Source organism: Manacus candei, unplaced genomic scaffold (genome assembly GCF_025592945.1).
Source record: "Manacus candei isolate 608988 ecotype Guabito, Panama unplaced genomic scaffold, ASM2559294v1 h1tg000017l, whole genome shotgun sequence".
Taxonomy (NCBI): domain Eukaryota; kingdom Metazoa; phylum Chordata; class Aves; order Passeriformes; family Pipridae; genus Manacus; species Manacus candei.
In genome coordinates, this window is record NW_026138065.1 from 33,179,929 (window position 1) to 33,197,446 (window position 17,518).

Sequence of the window (17,518 nt, forward strand, 5' to 3'; positions counted from 1 at the left end):
GACAGGACAGGACAGGACAGGATAGGATAGGATAGGATAGAGATACGATACCACAGGGCGGGGCAGGAGCGGGAAGCGGAGCCCTCAGCGGCCCCTCCCCTCCCCGCCTCAGCCCGCGCTCTTGACTGCGCAGGCGCCAAGCCCAGAGCGGGCCCGAGTGGCGGCGGCGGCGGCGGCCATGGAGGCGTCCCCGGGCGCGCGCATCCGTGAGGGGGACTGCGCCGTCCTCAAGCGCGGCGAGGTCTTCAAAGCCGTGCCCGTCCTGCGCCGGAGGTGAGCGCCCGGACCGCGGCTCTCCGTGCTCGGTTTGCGCCTTCTCCTGCCCCCGTGAGGCGCTGCCGGCGGCAGTCGCGGGCCCTGCCGGAGGAAGGGGGGTCCCAGTCCCAGTCCCGGTCCCGGTCGCAGTCGCGATCCCGGTCCCGGTCACGCCGCTCCGGGCACAAACAGCGGCCTCGCCCCAGGCTGCTGTGACAGGCGGCGGGAAGGGTTTTAGTGCTGCCTCGGTTCCTGTGACAGAAAACAACCCGGAAGATCTCCTGGCTGCGTTTCTCCTGAGAATTCTAAAGGAATTTGAGGTGGTTTTGTGTTGTCGTTGTCAAACGGGTGCCAGTCGAAGAGGAGGAGAGGTGGCGGCAGCCTGGGAAGGGAATCGTCATCACACCTCGCCGTGGCACGGGATTTCTGCGAAGTGCGGCATCGCCTCGTTAATTAGGGCTTGTTAATTGGCCTCGGTGTGCTCAGTGTGCAGGAAGATGCTGGCGCTCAGCTTTGGATAGTTACTATGAAAGGTCTCCTATTTCTCTTTCCTAGGCCATCTGGCATAGCGGGAAGCGCCTGTACCCCAGCAGGAATTGCTAAAATCAATGGACACAGCCCTGGGCTTCTCCCCATTGCAGCAGAAAAATTTATAGACCAAGGTGTAGAAGTCAGTGTTGGGTAATGTGGCCAGACATCTGATTCAGTAGGATGGAGATCTGAAGGTACTACGCTTGAATGAGACTGGTTTAAAAACGCTGTAGCTCAGACCTAGGAATTTGGGAGCACTGGTTATTGTCAGGCTTAATGTTCACCTGTAGCATCTGGCACCAAAATCAGGTAGCCCCTGTCAGCCTGTCACCGACAAGATCTTGGTCATTAAGTCCCTCTTCAGTTTTTATTTAAAATCTCTATCATAAAACAAAGAATACAAAAGCCAAAGAGTAAACATAGCCATAAGCAATTAAATTAGTTTTGCATTAATTTTCCTTTCTGTAATCTCATGAGTTTAAGGACACTCCAGGAACATGTGACAATAGCTATGGTTGGATATTCTGTTTAGAATGGTCATCAGAATGAAATTTGATTATGTGGATACATTTTTTATCTATTTAATATTTTGAGTAATTTCAAGTCTTTTGTAGTAATTTATTAGTCTTTTAAAATCTGGGTTGGCAGGGGTTAAGGGATTTTAATTTATAATGTCCTTTTTTATGAAGAGGATTTGGTAATGTCTCTGATAAGACTTTATTATTACACTTCCTTTAAATTGTAGATTTTATTTGGGGATACAAATAATATAATATGTAAAATATATGTAGAAATCTCATACTTCAGTCAGTAGAAAACTGGAAATAACAACCTTTTTCTTTACTTTCAGAATTAGTGATGAGTATAATTTGCATAATAGCTCCTATTGACAAGTTTTGGTTTGAATGTGAGTGTGGCATAATATAGTGCTACTTGTTCCATTTGGCAAGATTGGCATTTCTCTGGTTAGCAAGGCAGCCTTTGTAGGCCAGCCTGAAAGTTGAAGGCTTTGTGGATCCTGTTTTATGTCAAGAAGGAAAAATGCAAACCTGCCTTAATGCAAAAGGGATGATACAGTTTGGGTTTTTTTTTAAAAAACATTTCTAGGATTACAAGGCACTCCCTGTTGTCTGTGTTCTTCATAGTCTTTTGGTAAATGTTATTTCAAAGGAGCTCTGCAACATACAGGTTCATGCTCATCTTTTTGCAGTGATCTGCATGACCCAGCCTAGATTTCATGATTAATTTAATTCCTTGCCTTGTTCTGACTTTCTCTATCAAAAACGGTACTGTATGATTTGAGTGCCATAGCCTTGTTTTATCTCTTACTTTCAATGTCTTTTGAACTGAAAAAATATTTTCTTACTATATGCTCGATTTAAGTTCTTTGTTCTTTTCTTAACCAGTTTCAGTTCAATGTGGGTTTTGTGGTTAATTTCACTTTTTATGTTTGTCCTGGTTTTCTTAAAGGATAGAGATAAAAATGTCATGTATAAAGCTATAGTTTAAGCTCAACTCTTGTGGGTTTCAACATAGCAAAAATAATGCTTTTAGCGTCATTAACTTTTCTCTTATTTCAGAAAAATTATCTTTGAGAAGCAGTGGTTCTACCTGGATAATGCCATTGGACATATTTATGGAACTACATTTGAAGTAACCAATGGTGGAAACCTCCAGCCAAAGCAAGATGTGGAAGAGACTACCACAGGTATCACAGAGCAGTGACTGCTATTTGGAAAAACTAGTTCAAATTAATTTTTCTTTGATAATGGAAAAGCTTTCTATTAATCATTTGTTAAATTAATGTTACTTATATTCTTTCTGTCATAAAAAGTGCACGGTTTTGTCTTGATCTGTTGTTTCACTAGTCTTGTAACAAATAAGCTTTTTTAATATGGGAGAAAATCTGAACCTTAGTTTGGGTGAGTATATATACATTAGGGTTTATTTTACATATTATGTTTCATTGCTCAGGCTGTGCTTTGCAAGGCCATAAAACGTGTGGGTTTGATTATGAGAAATCTGCTTGCTGTGAAACTAAAATCATGTGTTTCTCCAATTTATGTAGTGCTAGATTTTACAAGTCTATATCCTTTTCCTTTAGAAACAAAGGAAGCAGGTACAGATAATCGTAACATAGTTGACGATGGGAAGTCTCAAAAACTGACTCATGATGACATAAAGGCTTTGAAGGACAAGGGTATTAAAGGACAGGTAAAAATAAGGTTTTGCTGTCATTTTTTTTGCTACCTTGATGGTTATATTTTAGTTTATGAAATAGGCTATTCTTTTTATCCGTGTATAGATTTCAGTACTACTTTGTTCTTCTGGTTAAGTCACGTTTTTTGGTTTTACAAAAATGCTAAGGCTATTTTCAGAGAAAAATTCATGTGAGGCGTGCAACTTTGTCAATGGAGAGTAAAGTATAGATTTTTATGGCATCAGAAGTCATAACAGATAAAAAAGTACAGGTCATATAATCCCCATTTAGTTTTGTTTCTGTATAAGATTCAAAATGCTCTTTCTGTGTTACAGATGTTTTAAAAGCATGCCATAATTAAACTATCAAAGGTATAGGGAAGGATTATGGACAAATAACCAAGTATGAAGAAATAACACTGTGTAGCAAATGTACCATCAGTGAGCCTGTAGGTACCTACCAAACACATGTGATGCCTGTGCTCTACCTGTACCTCAAAAGCCAAGAATGTTGACAAGAGATCAGTTCTGTTCTGTTAGAAAAGGGGTTGGTATTGACCCTGCACCTTGTCATAAAGTGAGTGAGGCCATCTTAAATGTCAGTGAAGCACTGCAGCCACTGCTGTTCTGCACGTGCAGTCAGGCAAAATTGTCTCTCTTTGGTTTACCCTTTCTAATAAAAATAAGAAATTGCTCATGCTTACATCAAGTCCATCTCATCTCCTATTTGCATCTTGCTGTTTGCTGCTGCTCTTTGGAGCAGTTTTTCTGCTTCTGCCTGCTTAATAATGGATGGACCCAAGGAGTTTAGAATGGTATTTCTTCTGTTTCCATGGTTGTGCTGCTAGTTGTGTTATCTCTTTGAGAAGAATGTACTAATCAGTCTGACAGCTTTGATATTTTCTATTTGTTCTCATTATCCATGGCAGAAGATCATTCTGACTTTTCTGTATGTCCTCAGTGTGTCTGTGCAATACATCTACCGTGCTTTTATTTTAGGTTATTAAAATATCCTATTTCATTACTCTGGTTTCTGAACCATGGCTGAATATTCAGTTTAAGTTATAGTAGCAAAACCAGACATTATTCCTCCACAAATGTCTAGAAAAATCTGAACTCCTGTTTAGGAATGGCTTGTCTTTGTGATGCAGGCTCAGTTTAGAGATGACTGTTATTTGAAGTAAAACTTCAGTGTTGTTGTGGCTTAACCAAGCCCCTACACATCCACTTGCTTGCTCAGCAAGTGCTTTTCAGGCAGCTACAGGAAGTGAGAAGTACTTGCAGCACTGTGTTTTTAAACTCTGAGCAATGAAAGCCCCATTGGTTTGGTTTGGTTTTTCTTGGAAATATTAGTGATCCCTTCAGCTGGAATCTGAAAGTATGAGGAAGAGTTGGATTGGCAAAGGGTGGAGACTGGAATAAAGAGACCAGGAAACCAAAACTGGAAGCCTGGGAAAACCTAGAAGCTAGAGAAGGAAAAAGTCAGGGGGAGTGTTGTAGGAAATAATAAATGCTAAGCAGTTTGACATTGTGCAAGGAGTTGGTAATACCACAATTTGTGAGGCTGACAAAATTAACTGGGGTGAGGGAGGTGTCTGACCATTAGCCAGAGTAGAGGGGAAGAACTAACACAAAATGGGGAAAAAAGATACTCTCAGATGCTGAAATCAGACAGAGGCACCCAAGGAGGGAATTGGATTAAACTAAATATTATGTCTGATATCTGGTTCCTTGTTTTATTTCTGTAAAATATTTTTGTCTGTGTAGCTTCACACAGGGTTTAGTGTACTGCAGTCCCTTTACAAGGGGAATGTTAGACTGACAAAATATGTCAGTTGTTCATAATAATTGACAACATAACTGCCTCATTCTAAATACAGGATAATTTAAGGTAGCTAATCACTTAGAGAAAGCAGTGTAGTCTTGTTCACATTCAGAATGGGGTAAATATTTAGGTACCAAGACTTCACAGTAAGTGCTGAAGTAATGACTTGCTGATTCTGAAAGGAACACTCCTGCTTTTTCCTCATTTCTGGCCACACAAGTCTGCCCTCTCTCATGAGTTAGTTCTGGCACCTACCAGACTCCTTCTCCACAAAGTACCCTGTTTTCCAGGATAAGCATTTTCTGGTTTATCATTTTTATTATGGCATTCTGTAGTTAAAGAACACTTAAAAACAAAACAATACTATTAAATTCCTACACATAGTCAGTGTAGTGTCTCACTTATCATGTTGGTTAGTAGAAATTTACTTTGCCATTAATGTCAGTAGAAGTTAATGGTATAAATGCCTCTACTGGAAGAAAATATGTTCAGTGTTTGTTTAAAAAAATACTATATATGAAATGAATGAGAAATAAATGCTAGCTGTAATAAAAAATAAATTGTCTCTTCCAAGGAAATAGTTCAACAGTTAATAGAGAACAGTACAACGTTCAGAGACAAAACAGAATTTGCTCAAGATAAATACATAAAGAAGAAGAAAAAAAAGTAAGTGAATTTTAAAATGTGGAAAATATTTAGTAATCCTCTAAGCTGTTGAGATTAAAGTAAGACTATTCCTATGTGTTTCTTACAGATATGAGGCAGTTATTACAATTGTGAAACCATCCACTCGCATTCTTTCAACAATGTATTATGCAAGAGAACCTGGAAAAATTAAGTAAGTCTTCATTCTTTTCCTTTTTTCTAATTATAACTTTATCATATACTGTAATTTAATTTTTTTTAAAAAATACTATACCAGAGTATATAATACCTTTCTTTTTTCTGTGAGTGGGAAGATTGCAGGTCAATGAAAAATAATGTGATATAGAAAATGAATCACTATGCTATTGCAGCAACAGCTTTTACCACGTCCCTGTCACCACCATGTGGCAAATTACCTTTGCAGACAGACATTTTCACAGGTATCTCTTACCTGGTTTTGTTTGCTGGTGTATCATCTCTGTTTTCTGGCTCAGTAATCAAAGTAACAAGCCACTTACCAGAAGCAGGAATTTTTGCCTTTGATGTGTCAGAGGTTCAAAGTCTTCAATCAGAAGTCTCCAGAAACTTGTGGTTAACCCTGGGGTCAGGAGTCAGAGGAGGTGATGGCTACAGAGATCGACTACAGAGATCCAGCCCTGCTGGATTGTCACTTCTCTGGACTAACACGTTGTTACACACATTCATAAATATGGACTGACACGTGCTTTTTAATGTAGTAATAGTAGATCTAATATACTGAGATTTAAAATCCTCAAATGTATGTTATTTAAGGCTTCTCAAACATTTTTTCCTTCTCCTTCCACCGTCTCTGTCACTTGGCTTTATTTTGCTGTGAAGATGAGTTGTAATTTCTGTAGCTATGACTGAGTCTCTTCAGTTTGTGCACTGCAGGCAGCAGTGTTAGGTCTTGGTCCTGGACTGCAGTGGTGTGTGCTACTGCAAAACAGGTGAAAATCACAAGGAATCACATTATTGGATCAGGAAATGCATTTATACCATTTGTTCTTTACAAAACTGACACGTCAAAGAAAAAAAGGGAAAAATTTAAAAATTTAAAAACTTGACACAGCACAAGATGTCCACTTTGATATGTGCACCCTACTTCACATCCTACTTTTGTTATTTACTCCTTTCTAATTTCTCGTTGGCTCTGGGTCTGGTTCTTCTTTATTACCAGACAGTTAATTATGAGTTTCCACACAGTGACTGAGGATCACCGACACTGCTCTGAAAATCTACCTGCAATCCAACCTTTTTGGCAGGCTCCTGAGCCAATAGGCAGTATTTCTGACTATTTTGATGTTTGTTAAACCCTCTGCCTTCCAGCCACTTGAGATATGACACCCTGGCTCAGATGCTTACCCTGGGAAACATCCACGCTGGCAACAAGGTGATTGTTATGGAAACATGTGCCGGCCTCCTGCTGGGAGCGGTGATGGAGCGGATGGGGGGTGAGTTACACAGTAGCTTTAGTAATGCACAGACTTAAGCTCACACTTAAATACACATCGCTGAGATACTTTTAAAAGGCAGCCATTCAAAATAGTTTTCTCAGTTTTTTTTAAATCTAATTTTACTGTCTCTGGTATTCAAAGAGATACTTGTTTTTCTATTGCATCTTTCAGTTGGATTTGTTTTTCAATATTTAAAAAAACCTAAAAAAAGTAATTGACAACTAAATTTGATATAATTGTTTGTATAATGAAATTTGATTAAATTGATATCTCTGTAGGTAGATCTGTTTTAGTTCCTGTCTTAGTTCCTGTGTTTAGGAAAAGCTGTAAGGAGCTTGTATGTAAATTCTTCCCAGACACCTGGAAGTCCAAGAAAGTGAATGGCAGAAAACAGGAATAGTAGCACTGGAATTCAGACAGCCTACAGCACTGAAAATGCTGCCATTCCTCTTGTTCACTGCACCAGATTTAACGTGTATTCTGCATAATGTGGATTTTAAAATTATGTGACATTTTCTCGAGGATATTCTAGGAGAAGTTTGACCTGTTTTTCAAACTCAGTTAATTAGTTTCATCATTCAAAGGCACTAGACAGAGGGGACAGTTGGATTCCAGAAGCCTGGAAAGGTAGGATGTGTGATGTGATGTTGTGCACACAGACATGCTGATTGTTGGCTGAGAAGGACTCAGGCAGTGGAAATTGGGTTTGTTGCAGCAACTTTTGGCCATAGAGCTACTTTTTGAAGTAAATTATACAACTTCAGCATAACTACTGAAAGGGTATTTTTAGTAAGTCTAAACAGCTCTTCCTTTAGAGCCTGGATGTTGAAGAAATTCTTTGCCTGTTAATACTGTTAAAATTAGCTTTTGTTTTTTATCAAAACAACTCCATAAATAAGTAACAAAAACTGCAGAAATTTTGTCTGTTAATTATTAATTAAATTATCTTTTCTAACAGTTTGCCACTGCTTAGATGTTCTGAGCTAATCCTAAACACGTTTGATACTCAAATATTCTATGAGTCACCTTATCCTTTGGAGCTGCAAGGTGTTATCCTTTCAATAAAGATCTTTTACCTCGAGGCACAGTTCCACAGCTTGTTAAATTTGATGGTTGGGTTAGGAGCAGGAAATTTACTTTCCTATTCTTAAATGAACACTTCATTCAAGCATTTTGGAAATTTTGAAAATATGGCAGTTTAAGAATTCTGGCTTTCCAATGTGTTTTGATTCTTTTGCTCTCCTAGGCTACGGATCCATCATTCAGATGTACCCAGGAGGAGGACCTGTGAGAGCTGCTACCAGTTGTTTTGGATTTCCAAAACCTTATTTTGATAATCTTCATGAATTTCCTCTCAGCAAAGTGCAGAGTCTCCTCTCTGGGACATTTTCTACAGAGACTCTGCCTTCAGACCCTGAAGATAATGCACTAGTGGAAGAAGAAAGCAATGGATTGACTGAGGAGAAACAGACTTCCCTGCAGGAAACAGAAGAGGAACCTACTACTGAAGCACCTATGGAGATCAACCAGTCAGAAGAGCAAGAAACAATGGACATTAATGCTGAAGATGTAGAATTTAAAGAGAACAAAGAAAAAGAAAATAAAGAAAATGTGAGAATATTTATTGTGGCTATTCAAGTTTTACAATTTCTATATACATAAGATTCTGCTGTATGAATCAGATGTGCTGAAATACAGCTTGTTCAGGTGTTAAAATAGAATTCTGCAAGTTGTTTCTTTGTCTTACATTAAGACATAAGATGCAAAAAACCGAAAACTCAGTCCATGCAATAGCCATCTGACATATAATTACCAGTTAAAGAACAAACTATTTGTTTTGTTGTTCAAAGGTTCGGGAAAAGCAAATGAAACAATGGGAGAGAAGAAAAAAGCTCACAGAAACCGCTGCTTTGTTGAGGGAAAAGAATGCTGATGGGTGAGTTTGTTTGTACTTGTTTCCTGGTTTAGGAATGTTATTCCCCAATTTAGTGTTCCCACTGAAGCACCCCAGACTACACACCTGCCCTGCTCCACCTTCCATGGGATGGAGAGGAGAATTGGAGGCACAAAAGGTAAAGACCATGGGTTGAGATAAGAACAATTTACTGGAAATACCAATGAGATAAGAAACCAAGTGGGTCTTGGGTCTTGTTTAGTTCTTACCTGGTTAAGATTTTTTCCTGTTATTTAAATGCCTTGAAATTTCATGATCTAAAAATCAACTAAGTATAAGTAAATATTAAAATAAAAATTTAAGTCTATCAATAAAAACCCAGAATCCAGGTAGAATTCAATACAAAATGGCTGCCAAAAAAAATCACAGGATTCTAATTGCCAAAGTAGAACCTGAGGTTTTAAGTTTATTAAGGTGGAACTAAATTTGTTGGTTTGGGGTTTTGATTGGTTGGTTTGTTTTTAGACACTCATTTCTTCTTTACACAGGAAAAAACTCCCATATAACTTCATTTTACCTGCTGTTACTCCCAGTGAAGAACTTAACACAAATATTCAATATCATAAATTTAAAACAAATATTATAAATATATTCCTACAAATATAGTAGTATAGGAGCATTTAGTGATTTGGTGACTTTTTCTTATGTTCTTAGCAAATGCTGAAGTGGTTTGAGTTAATCAAGTAATAACATTAACACTAACTTTCTCTCCAAAGACTATTGGTTCACTGGGAATAAAGCTTTTCTGCTCCCATAAATTTTAATGCACATTTGTTGGTTGTGTTTAAATGCTTGTGTATAGTTTTTGGTTTTATTATTATGAAATGTTTTAACTCATACGTTCACTCATGTACCTCATGTAGCATATTTAAGTGGTAGAATTAGCCTTTTTTATAAAGATGCAGAAACAGGTCATTGTGTGTTCTCTAAAGCAACAAAATGGTAGAGGAGGTTTGTAAAAAGCACTGCACATCTGTTTGGCAACAGAACAGCACCACTGGCAGTGCCTGTGCATGTGACCATTAAGCAGCCTAAATAATGGTACTGTTTTGGACTGGTTTTATAATTAATGTCTGTGCATTATCTGGCAAAGTGAAAATTAATATCTGACTGAAATAGTGTATTTAGTTGTTGATTGAGTTCAAGGAAGCCTGTTTAGCATTTGTCTCTTCTTTATTTGTTTTCAATCACTTTTATACTTCTTTTGTCCTTTGTAAGGCATGAAAGCTGTGACAAATTACACACCTGAAGGGATGAGTGATTTCTTGCTTTAGGAATTCTTCGGTGTGATGGGGGGAAGGAGAAGTTTATGGTGCCTGAGGGCACTATCCCAGATGGCTCAGTCATGATCACCTTTCTTCAGTCATCTGCCTTTTATAGCCCACTGTTCATTGAGATCAAGAACCACAGGGTAACACAAAAAACTGGCATGGAATAAACAAGTGCTTCAAATTAACAACCCTGTACCTGAGTAGAAGCTGGCAGGGAAAGTAAGGGTTTGGTTTTTGCTTTGCAGGAGAGAAACAGGGAAAGGATAGGTAAAAAACTGATTAACGTTGGTGGGGAGAAATATAAGGACTTACTGGCAGAGTAAGGAAAAACTGGTTGTTAGATAAAGATGGGCAACCAACTTTAGGAAAATTAATTCTTGAGGCCCTGAATTTAACAGGGTTTACTACTTAATGTAGAAGATACCATTTCAATAGGATTTCTATCTTCTATGCTGTTATGTGGTAAAACATTGCTAGTGCTAGATCTGTTTGTTCAATTCCGTTTATGAGAGCTGAAGTCTGATGTAGGTCATTGAGGGGCAAAAAGGAAGATATTCATTGGCTATTTGGTATTCTTTTAAAGAAGACTTTTTAAAGATAGACTTTTTCTGATATTATGAAAGCAGAAATTGGTTTATGGACACTCCACGTGTTCAGAATTAGACCACCTCCCTCCCTCTACCCTTCCCTGCACTTCCTCTACCCCTTCCTGCTCCCCCCTCACCCAGTACATTGATTTTGTGGCTGGCCAGGCTACCTGCTGGCAGCAATATGTGCTGCCATATGAAAGAACAGAGTTTGGTTTTCCACAGTCTCTCATCTCTCACTTATCTTCCTGTTTTCTGGCAGAGCTCCTGGCAGTGTCAGTGCAGCACTCCAAGCCTTCCGAGGCACAGGATGGAGTCTTTGCTTTATGACCTGCTTGATAAATTACTGAGCACAATTTTTCTGAGGTTTGGATTTGAAGCAAATGGCTCACAAGGCCATGGCTGGCAAAAAAACCAAACCAGGAACAACTGTAAGAGAATTGTCTCACCTCTCTATTGTATTGAGAAAATTGAACAACCATTTTCACCTCCCTTTTGATAGACAAGTTTAACTGTGTCTCCAGTGCTGCACATTCCCCCGGAGAACAAATGTTAATTAATGGGCCATCTCACGTAGCCTCTGTAAACTAGTGAAGTAGTTTAATTATCCCACTCTTTCTGCACAAGCACAACTTATTACTAATTTGCTCAGCCATTTCTTGCAATCTAGTTTGGCAGTGATTTTTTTTGGATTTCAGCTGGAGATAGCTGTAGAGAATCTCAACCATCTGTATCTCCAGGTTGTACTATGATACTAAAACAGGGATGGAGAATTAAATAAGAAACCTTTAAGTTTGAAAGGACATAATTTTAAAGATTTTTAGTCATGTCTACTAGGGGATTGTTTTCTCTTTAAATATTCTTCTTATATAAAACTGTATTTAATGAAGACTACCCAGTCTAAAAATCACGGCTGAGGTGACATTCTAAGCAACAATTAGCAGTCACATCATTTAAATTGTATTTGGAAAATGGTCTTGGGGCAGAGAAAGCAGCATGCAAAGTGGGTTGTAAGAATTATTGTGGAGCTCAGCACAGCTGGAATGAGTGCTTCTGCAATTCATTTAATATTCTGCACCTTAGGGAATGAGAGTTTTAGGCTCTTAATTATGCAAGTAGAAAATCATGATTCGTTTTTATATTCGGGGAGTTGTTAGAGACATGAAAACATGCTGATGAGCAACTTTTAAGCTATAATTGATTGCTGTACTAAGTAGGAGGAAATGTCACTTGATGAGTAGAAAACTAATGTGCATGACACTTGTTTTGCAGCTTAATTGTAGCCAGCAAGTTTCATCCCACACCCTTATTACTGTCTTTATTGGAATTTGTTGCTCCTTCAAGGCCTTTTGTTGTCTACTGCCAGTATAAAGAGGTAAATCAAGTATGTTACTTTAGCTATTTACTGTTCAAATTTGATACTATTCTGCTATGTAACCTACTATTTGTTTTTTTTTTTTTAAGCCATTATTAGAATGTTACACAAAGCTGAGAGAAAGAGGTGGAGTTATAAACCTAAAGCTGTCTGAAACCTGGCTACGGAACTACCAGGTAAGGATCACAGTAAGTGGCTGTCAAAACTGCAAGTACTCAAATACTGGGGAGCAAAACACTCTCTGAAAATTTTGGACTGACTGAAACAATGTATAAGCATTTGTTTTACCCATGAGTAGTGGGTATTCTGAAGAGTTTTAATGCTTCATTGTAACCATTTCAAATGGAAATACTTTATTTTCTTCTTACAAAGCATTTCACTTAAGCACTTGCTGAAATATTTGTAGCAAAGTGTTGTGCTTTAGTGGCTAACCTAAAGCATTGTCATGTGAGAGAGATGCAGCAAAATATTACAAGTGTTTATTCGTTTCCAGCTGGTTTGACAGCTGAAAAAGATGTGTAATGTTGAGAGTGGTCGTGACTTATAAAATGATCATCTTCAAATAGCACATTTCCTGGAACCCAAGTAACAAGTTTCTGGTCTGGGAACTGAAAAATAAAAACACGATGAGAGGGGAAAATATCACCACAGTGAGAAATGTCAGCGTGACTGACTTTGTTTGAACAAGATGTTTGTGGGAAAATGAGTTGCTGCTTCATCTCTGAAGAAGCAGAACCCTATCTGAGGAGCAGCTGACCACCTCTGAAGGAGGTGCATTCACTGGCTTTCTCCTTGCCCAAGGGCTTCTGGAGTCCATAAGCAATTGTTATTTAGGGGATGACTTAATTCAAGGGTGGCCACAATTACTGACTTACTTATTGGACAATGAAATTGGGAATGACCAGGAGATCCATAGATGTTACACGAGGTAGGCTTGGCAAGGGTTACTGTAGCCTGGACACAGGTCAGTCAGTTCAGACCTGCAGGGGCAGTCAGAGCAAGGAGGAAATATCTGAAGAGAAGTCCTTTGCAAAGAGTGTAATGCATCTGAAAATGATGGTTCATTTCATGTCTTACCTTAAGCTACATAAAGGTGGTAGTGACAGAACTGGAAATTCCTGTATTCCTTCCTGCTGTTTTGTAAGATCGGCTGTGGTTCCAAATACACCACTTCTGATCACATAATGGGGACTTCCATGCAACCCAAAGCTTGACTTTACAATTTTGGTGGAAATGCCACAAAGGATTAATCAGTAAGGCAGTAGCCTGTATGCTTACATATTTCTATAACTGGATTCTCACCTGCAGATACTTTGCCCTTTATACATAAATACACTTTCCCAAATGGCTGTTTGTTGTTGTGGCTGGAAAAAAAATTTACATCCAATACTGTAAGCTGAAATTACTCAACATGATGTGCAGATATAGAGTGAGCTTTTAGAGGTGCTTGTTGTGGTGTGGGTTTTGGGTGTGTTTTGTTGTTTGCTTTTTTTAAAGGTCTTACCAGATCGAAGCCATCCAAAACTGACAATGAGTGGAGGCGGAGGGTACCTTCTGTCTGGCATCACTGTTGTCTTGGATAAGGGCAAATCTGATTCCAGTGGTTTAGAAGCACTGAAGATGGAGGAGCCATCACCTAAAAGATGCAAAGTTCAAGATCTTCATTGTTAACATTTGGAGAATTGATTTGGTTTTTTTAAATCTCGGGAGTCTTACTGTTAGTAAAATACCTATACTTTCAGTGCTCTTGGCAGCACGGGAATTGTACCTGTCACACATCTGTCAGAGGAAGCAGCAGAACTGTGTGGTGGGAGGATTGTCTCACTCCTTAGCAGTTTACATGATCTGAATGTGAAGAAGAAGCCCTGGAAGCAAACAGCACACTGAAATCATGGTAACTTCAGAAAGAAGAGATCAAGGAAGATAAAGCATCAGTGCTGTTTGCTTGTTGCCAAAGTTGAATATGATGTAGTTTTTTAAAAGGTTGAGTCCAAATCAACACACCTAACTTAGCTTTCCGTTTTCCCAGAGCAGCATCAGAGAATTCTCATCAGCATTCTGTGTGATCTGCTCCCCCTTTGGACACAGAACTCGGCTGTTTTCAGTAATTTAAGAAAGTAGAATGAACAGGGAAAAAAAAAATCATACACTTCTTTTTCTAAAGGAACAATAAAAAGAGAAACTAATGTTAGACATGACCCCATGTTTACAGCATGACCCCATGTTTTCCTGAAATAGATACAGAAGAGAAAGTGCATGTTCTTAAATTAAAATACTAAGTATTTAAACAGAATGTCTCTATTAGTATTGTCTGTCATTTTCCTGAGAGTTGTTATCTATTTTTAAGATACTACTATTTTGAAGACTGCTATATGTATATATATTTATTCTACTGTTTGATCTTTCAGGATGTCAGCTTTTTTATTGATTTTTTTTTTTTTAACTTTGCATTTGCCATGTCAATTAAACTGCAGGGTGTTTTTCCTAATGAGATTTATCTTCTTTTTCTTACTTTTCCCTCTTGTTGGAAATAAAAAGGTCTAGCATAGGCTTCAGGAGAACACCTTGGCTGTCTGCACCCCAGTGCACCCCTGGTCAGAGCTTTAGGTCCATGTGGGAGCTCGTAGGGCCAGAAGGACTTGGCTTCTGCTCTTGAACTTACTTGCCAGGTTCTGGACTGACTGGACAGACCCTGGAGCTTTGGGATCAAGTAATCAGACTTCATAAAGCTGTAAAATTCTGTATTTTTGGGCACCATTAGCTCAAAACGGGTTATATTCAGTGTAAAGAAGCAGTTAAGGATTTCTCTTAGGAAAACAGGTAGAAGGTATTTCAGGTTTTATCTACTGCTGGGTTCTGCAAACTTTCCTGTGTTGTTTTTCTCCTTTTATGGAAAGTTTCTTCTCTTTCTCTTTTCTTCTCCTACTTATGTGAAAAACCCAGCAGTGGAGAGGATGCAGGTTTCACCATCTCTGTTCCACCTGCCCTGTGGATCTGAAAAATGTGCTTTGCCTTCCATACAGTGCCAAGTGTGGCAGATCACATGAGAGAACAGAAATGTAAAGCTTTTTTTAAAATTCTGGATTTCTCAACTTCTCTGAGGAACCTGTAGCGAAACACTGGATATGTGTTCACACGTACATACTGAAGGGAAACTGGGCCTTTGAAAGCAGCCAATGTCCAGGATGTGATGAAATCCTGAGATCACATAGCTTAGAGCAATGGACAGGACCCTGGAAGCTTGGGAAAGGATGAAATCCATGTAAGCCAGGAGACTAATAATGAAAAACTATCTTGTGCTTCATTTCTCTTACCTGTAAAGCAGGCACAGGTGGTACTTCTCTGCCACTTCTGCTGGGCTGGCAGGTACACAGGTGTTGTATCTATGGCACTACAAAGGTGTGAAAACTTACACAGTAAAAGGTAGACTACCAGCATGTTTTAAATCCTACATATCACATACACTGTGGCAATAAAAACAACAGCATGAGAAAAAAAATATTTGTATAATTAAAAGATCAGTTTGAGAAATAAACACTATTGGAACACCTGAAAAGCTAGTTTAGATCAAAGCCAAACAGGCTGCATTTCACCAGCATCAACACAAACGTGGCCTCGATCCTGAATCCTGTTTCCCAGTTTCCAAATGAGCCATAATGTTTGTTCCAAGGAAAAACAATAAGGAAAAGGAAATAAATCAGTGATATTTCAAAATGACAGAAGGTATTCTGTAGGTAATAGCTGAAGAGCATGTCTTGAGGTACCATTGTTCCTATTTCAATTGAAACACGTGAATATGAGACACCAGCACAGCACGAGGGCTGTAAAAACCACAGTTGGATAAGTGGTTAAATTCAACTCCAGATATTTGGAGTAATTGAAACTAATTATGGGATCATTTATTTTACTGCTCTGTAGTGTCCTAAGATCACCAAAAGGCTCCTTCCACACCCCCCTCACTCATGTAAGTGATACAGATAATCCTGAAATAACCCAATCAGTCAAGTAAGCAAGGAGAAAGTTTGGTCCAAGATCAATGGTTTTTATTATTGCAAACTCAGACAAATATATTTCTGAAGAACACTAACACAATTATTTTCAAAAGCCTATTAAAAATACCTGCCCACATGAAAGGTTATGATACTAAAATTCATGCCATTCAGATCTCAGTAGCACAGCAGCAAATTAAAGACATTTTCAGCTGTATAAATCACTACACTATAGTGGACAGTAAACAGTATTTCCTGGGTTTAGGGCAAACAACAATCCAGTGGCAGTGAATTTACCACAGAACACGGGTACAGCAAGTACAGCTACACCAATCTCTGAAACCCCAAACACCTTCAGCCTCTCCTGAGGCTGTTCAACTTCTCTGCTATACTCTGCAGCTCCAAATCCATAGCGGCCAGGTTTTGCAGTTCTTTTTCCTGTGAATACATAAGGAGCATTTTACTCATCAAATAACATTGGCAAATACTTTGTTCCATGAAAACAACAGAAAAGGCCATTTCTAAGGCAGATGATCTCCTGCTACTTAATGGTCCCTGAGCAGACTGCTGGGGTAAGAGGTGTTAACAGCATATACTTTGTGCAATTTCCTGCTTTTATCTGAATTAGGCATGGGGAAAGTATCAAAATACTCATTCTGAGAGCTGGCTCTAATTACAGCCTAATCATTCTAGATTTAAAGCACCATTATCTAGGGAGGGGATGTCCTGCTCTCTCACAGCTGCAGTCCCTTCTGCTCAGGTGAAGGTCCTTTAGGAAGCCACAGCCTGACAATCGCAGGGGTTCGGGCTTTTGACGCGCAGCAAGCACAGTGTGCAGCAAGAGGAACATCTCCACAATAACAGAGAGTAGGAGAAGCTTTATGCTGCCAATTCTTGTTTATTATGACTTGCTAACACCATTCAACGTCTGTATAGATCAGTATTAAGCCTCCACTGCTCCCAGTGACTGGGAAGCCTATAGACAGCTGATTTCACTCTAACAACCAAGTTACTTGCCAACTATGTGCTTTAAATAACCCGACAGACCAAGTGGTGTTTGTGAGTGACCTCTCTGCTCCTGCTGCCACCAGCATCTTTGTTTTATTAGTCTGTAACACCTGACAGGCAGAGGTAGGATCCAGGGGGGAAGAAAATCTCCTTTCCCTTCCTGTCTTGCAGCAGGCAGAAGCTAAAGTCTTTATTTTATAAACTGTGCCCTGGGGTAGTTCACCCAATTCACAGTTTCACCGTTCAAAGACAGCAGATTTTTAGGTCACTGAACATCTGACTCTCAACGTGACTTAATCTTGTTTGTGTTTTTCCATGCACGGTTTACCAGCTGCCTTGGGAATGGATTTGGAAGTGTGCATTTGAAGCTTTCCCAGCTTTTCAGAGAAACACCTGTACACATA

The 17,518-nt window shown here is 39.1% G+C and overlaps 2 protein-coding genes across 12 annotated transcripts in view; one reads left to right on the plus strand and one right to left on the minus strand.

Annotated features, from left to right (window-relative positions):
* The first annotated feature begins 70 nt into the window (after positions 1–70).
* Positions 71–14,610, plus strand: TRMT6 (tRNA methyltransferase 6 non-catalytic subunit). Of its 3 annotated transcripts, XM_051783852.1 has the most exons (12): positions 160–273; positions 811–980; positions 2,367–2,494; positions 2,891–3,000; positions 5,385–5,476; positions 5,565–5,648; positions 6,803–6,927; positions 8,177–8,541; positions 8,781–8,866; positions 12,015–12,117; positions 12,207–12,293; positions 13,615–14,610. In XM_051783852.1, exons 6-12 carry the CDS (start codon positions 5,617–5,619, stop codon positions 13,786–13,788), a joined length of 972 nt encoding a protein of 323 aa, XP_051639812.1. In that variant the 5' UTR covers positions 160–273; positions 811–980; positions 2,367–2,494; positions 2,891–3,000; positions 5,385–5,476; positions 5,565–5,616; the 3' UTR covers positions 13,789–14,610. The 3 variants fall into 3 exon arrangements, with proteins under 3 accessions (XP_051639811.1, XP_051639812.1, XP_051639813.1); XM_051783851.1 differs by lacking the exon at positions 811–980 and having other exon boundaries at positions 71–273; XM_051783853.1 differs by lacking the exons at positions 160–273; positions 811–980 and adding an exon at positions 285–788.
* Positions 14,611–16,143: 1,533 nt separating this feature from the next.
* Positions 16,144–17,518, minus strand: part of CHGB (chromogranin B) — a 61,481-nt gene continuing 60,106 nt past the window's right edge. For all 9 annotated transcript variants that reach the window (XM_051783834.1, XM_051783835.1, XM_051783836.1 and 6 more), the window contains one exon: positions 16,144–16,544. In XM_051783834.1, coding sequence (XP_051639794.1) covers positions 16,461–16,544 — 84 coding nt within the window. In that variant the 3' untranslated portion in view covers positions 16,144–16,460. The remainder of the gene's footprint in view (positions 16,545–17,518) is intronic.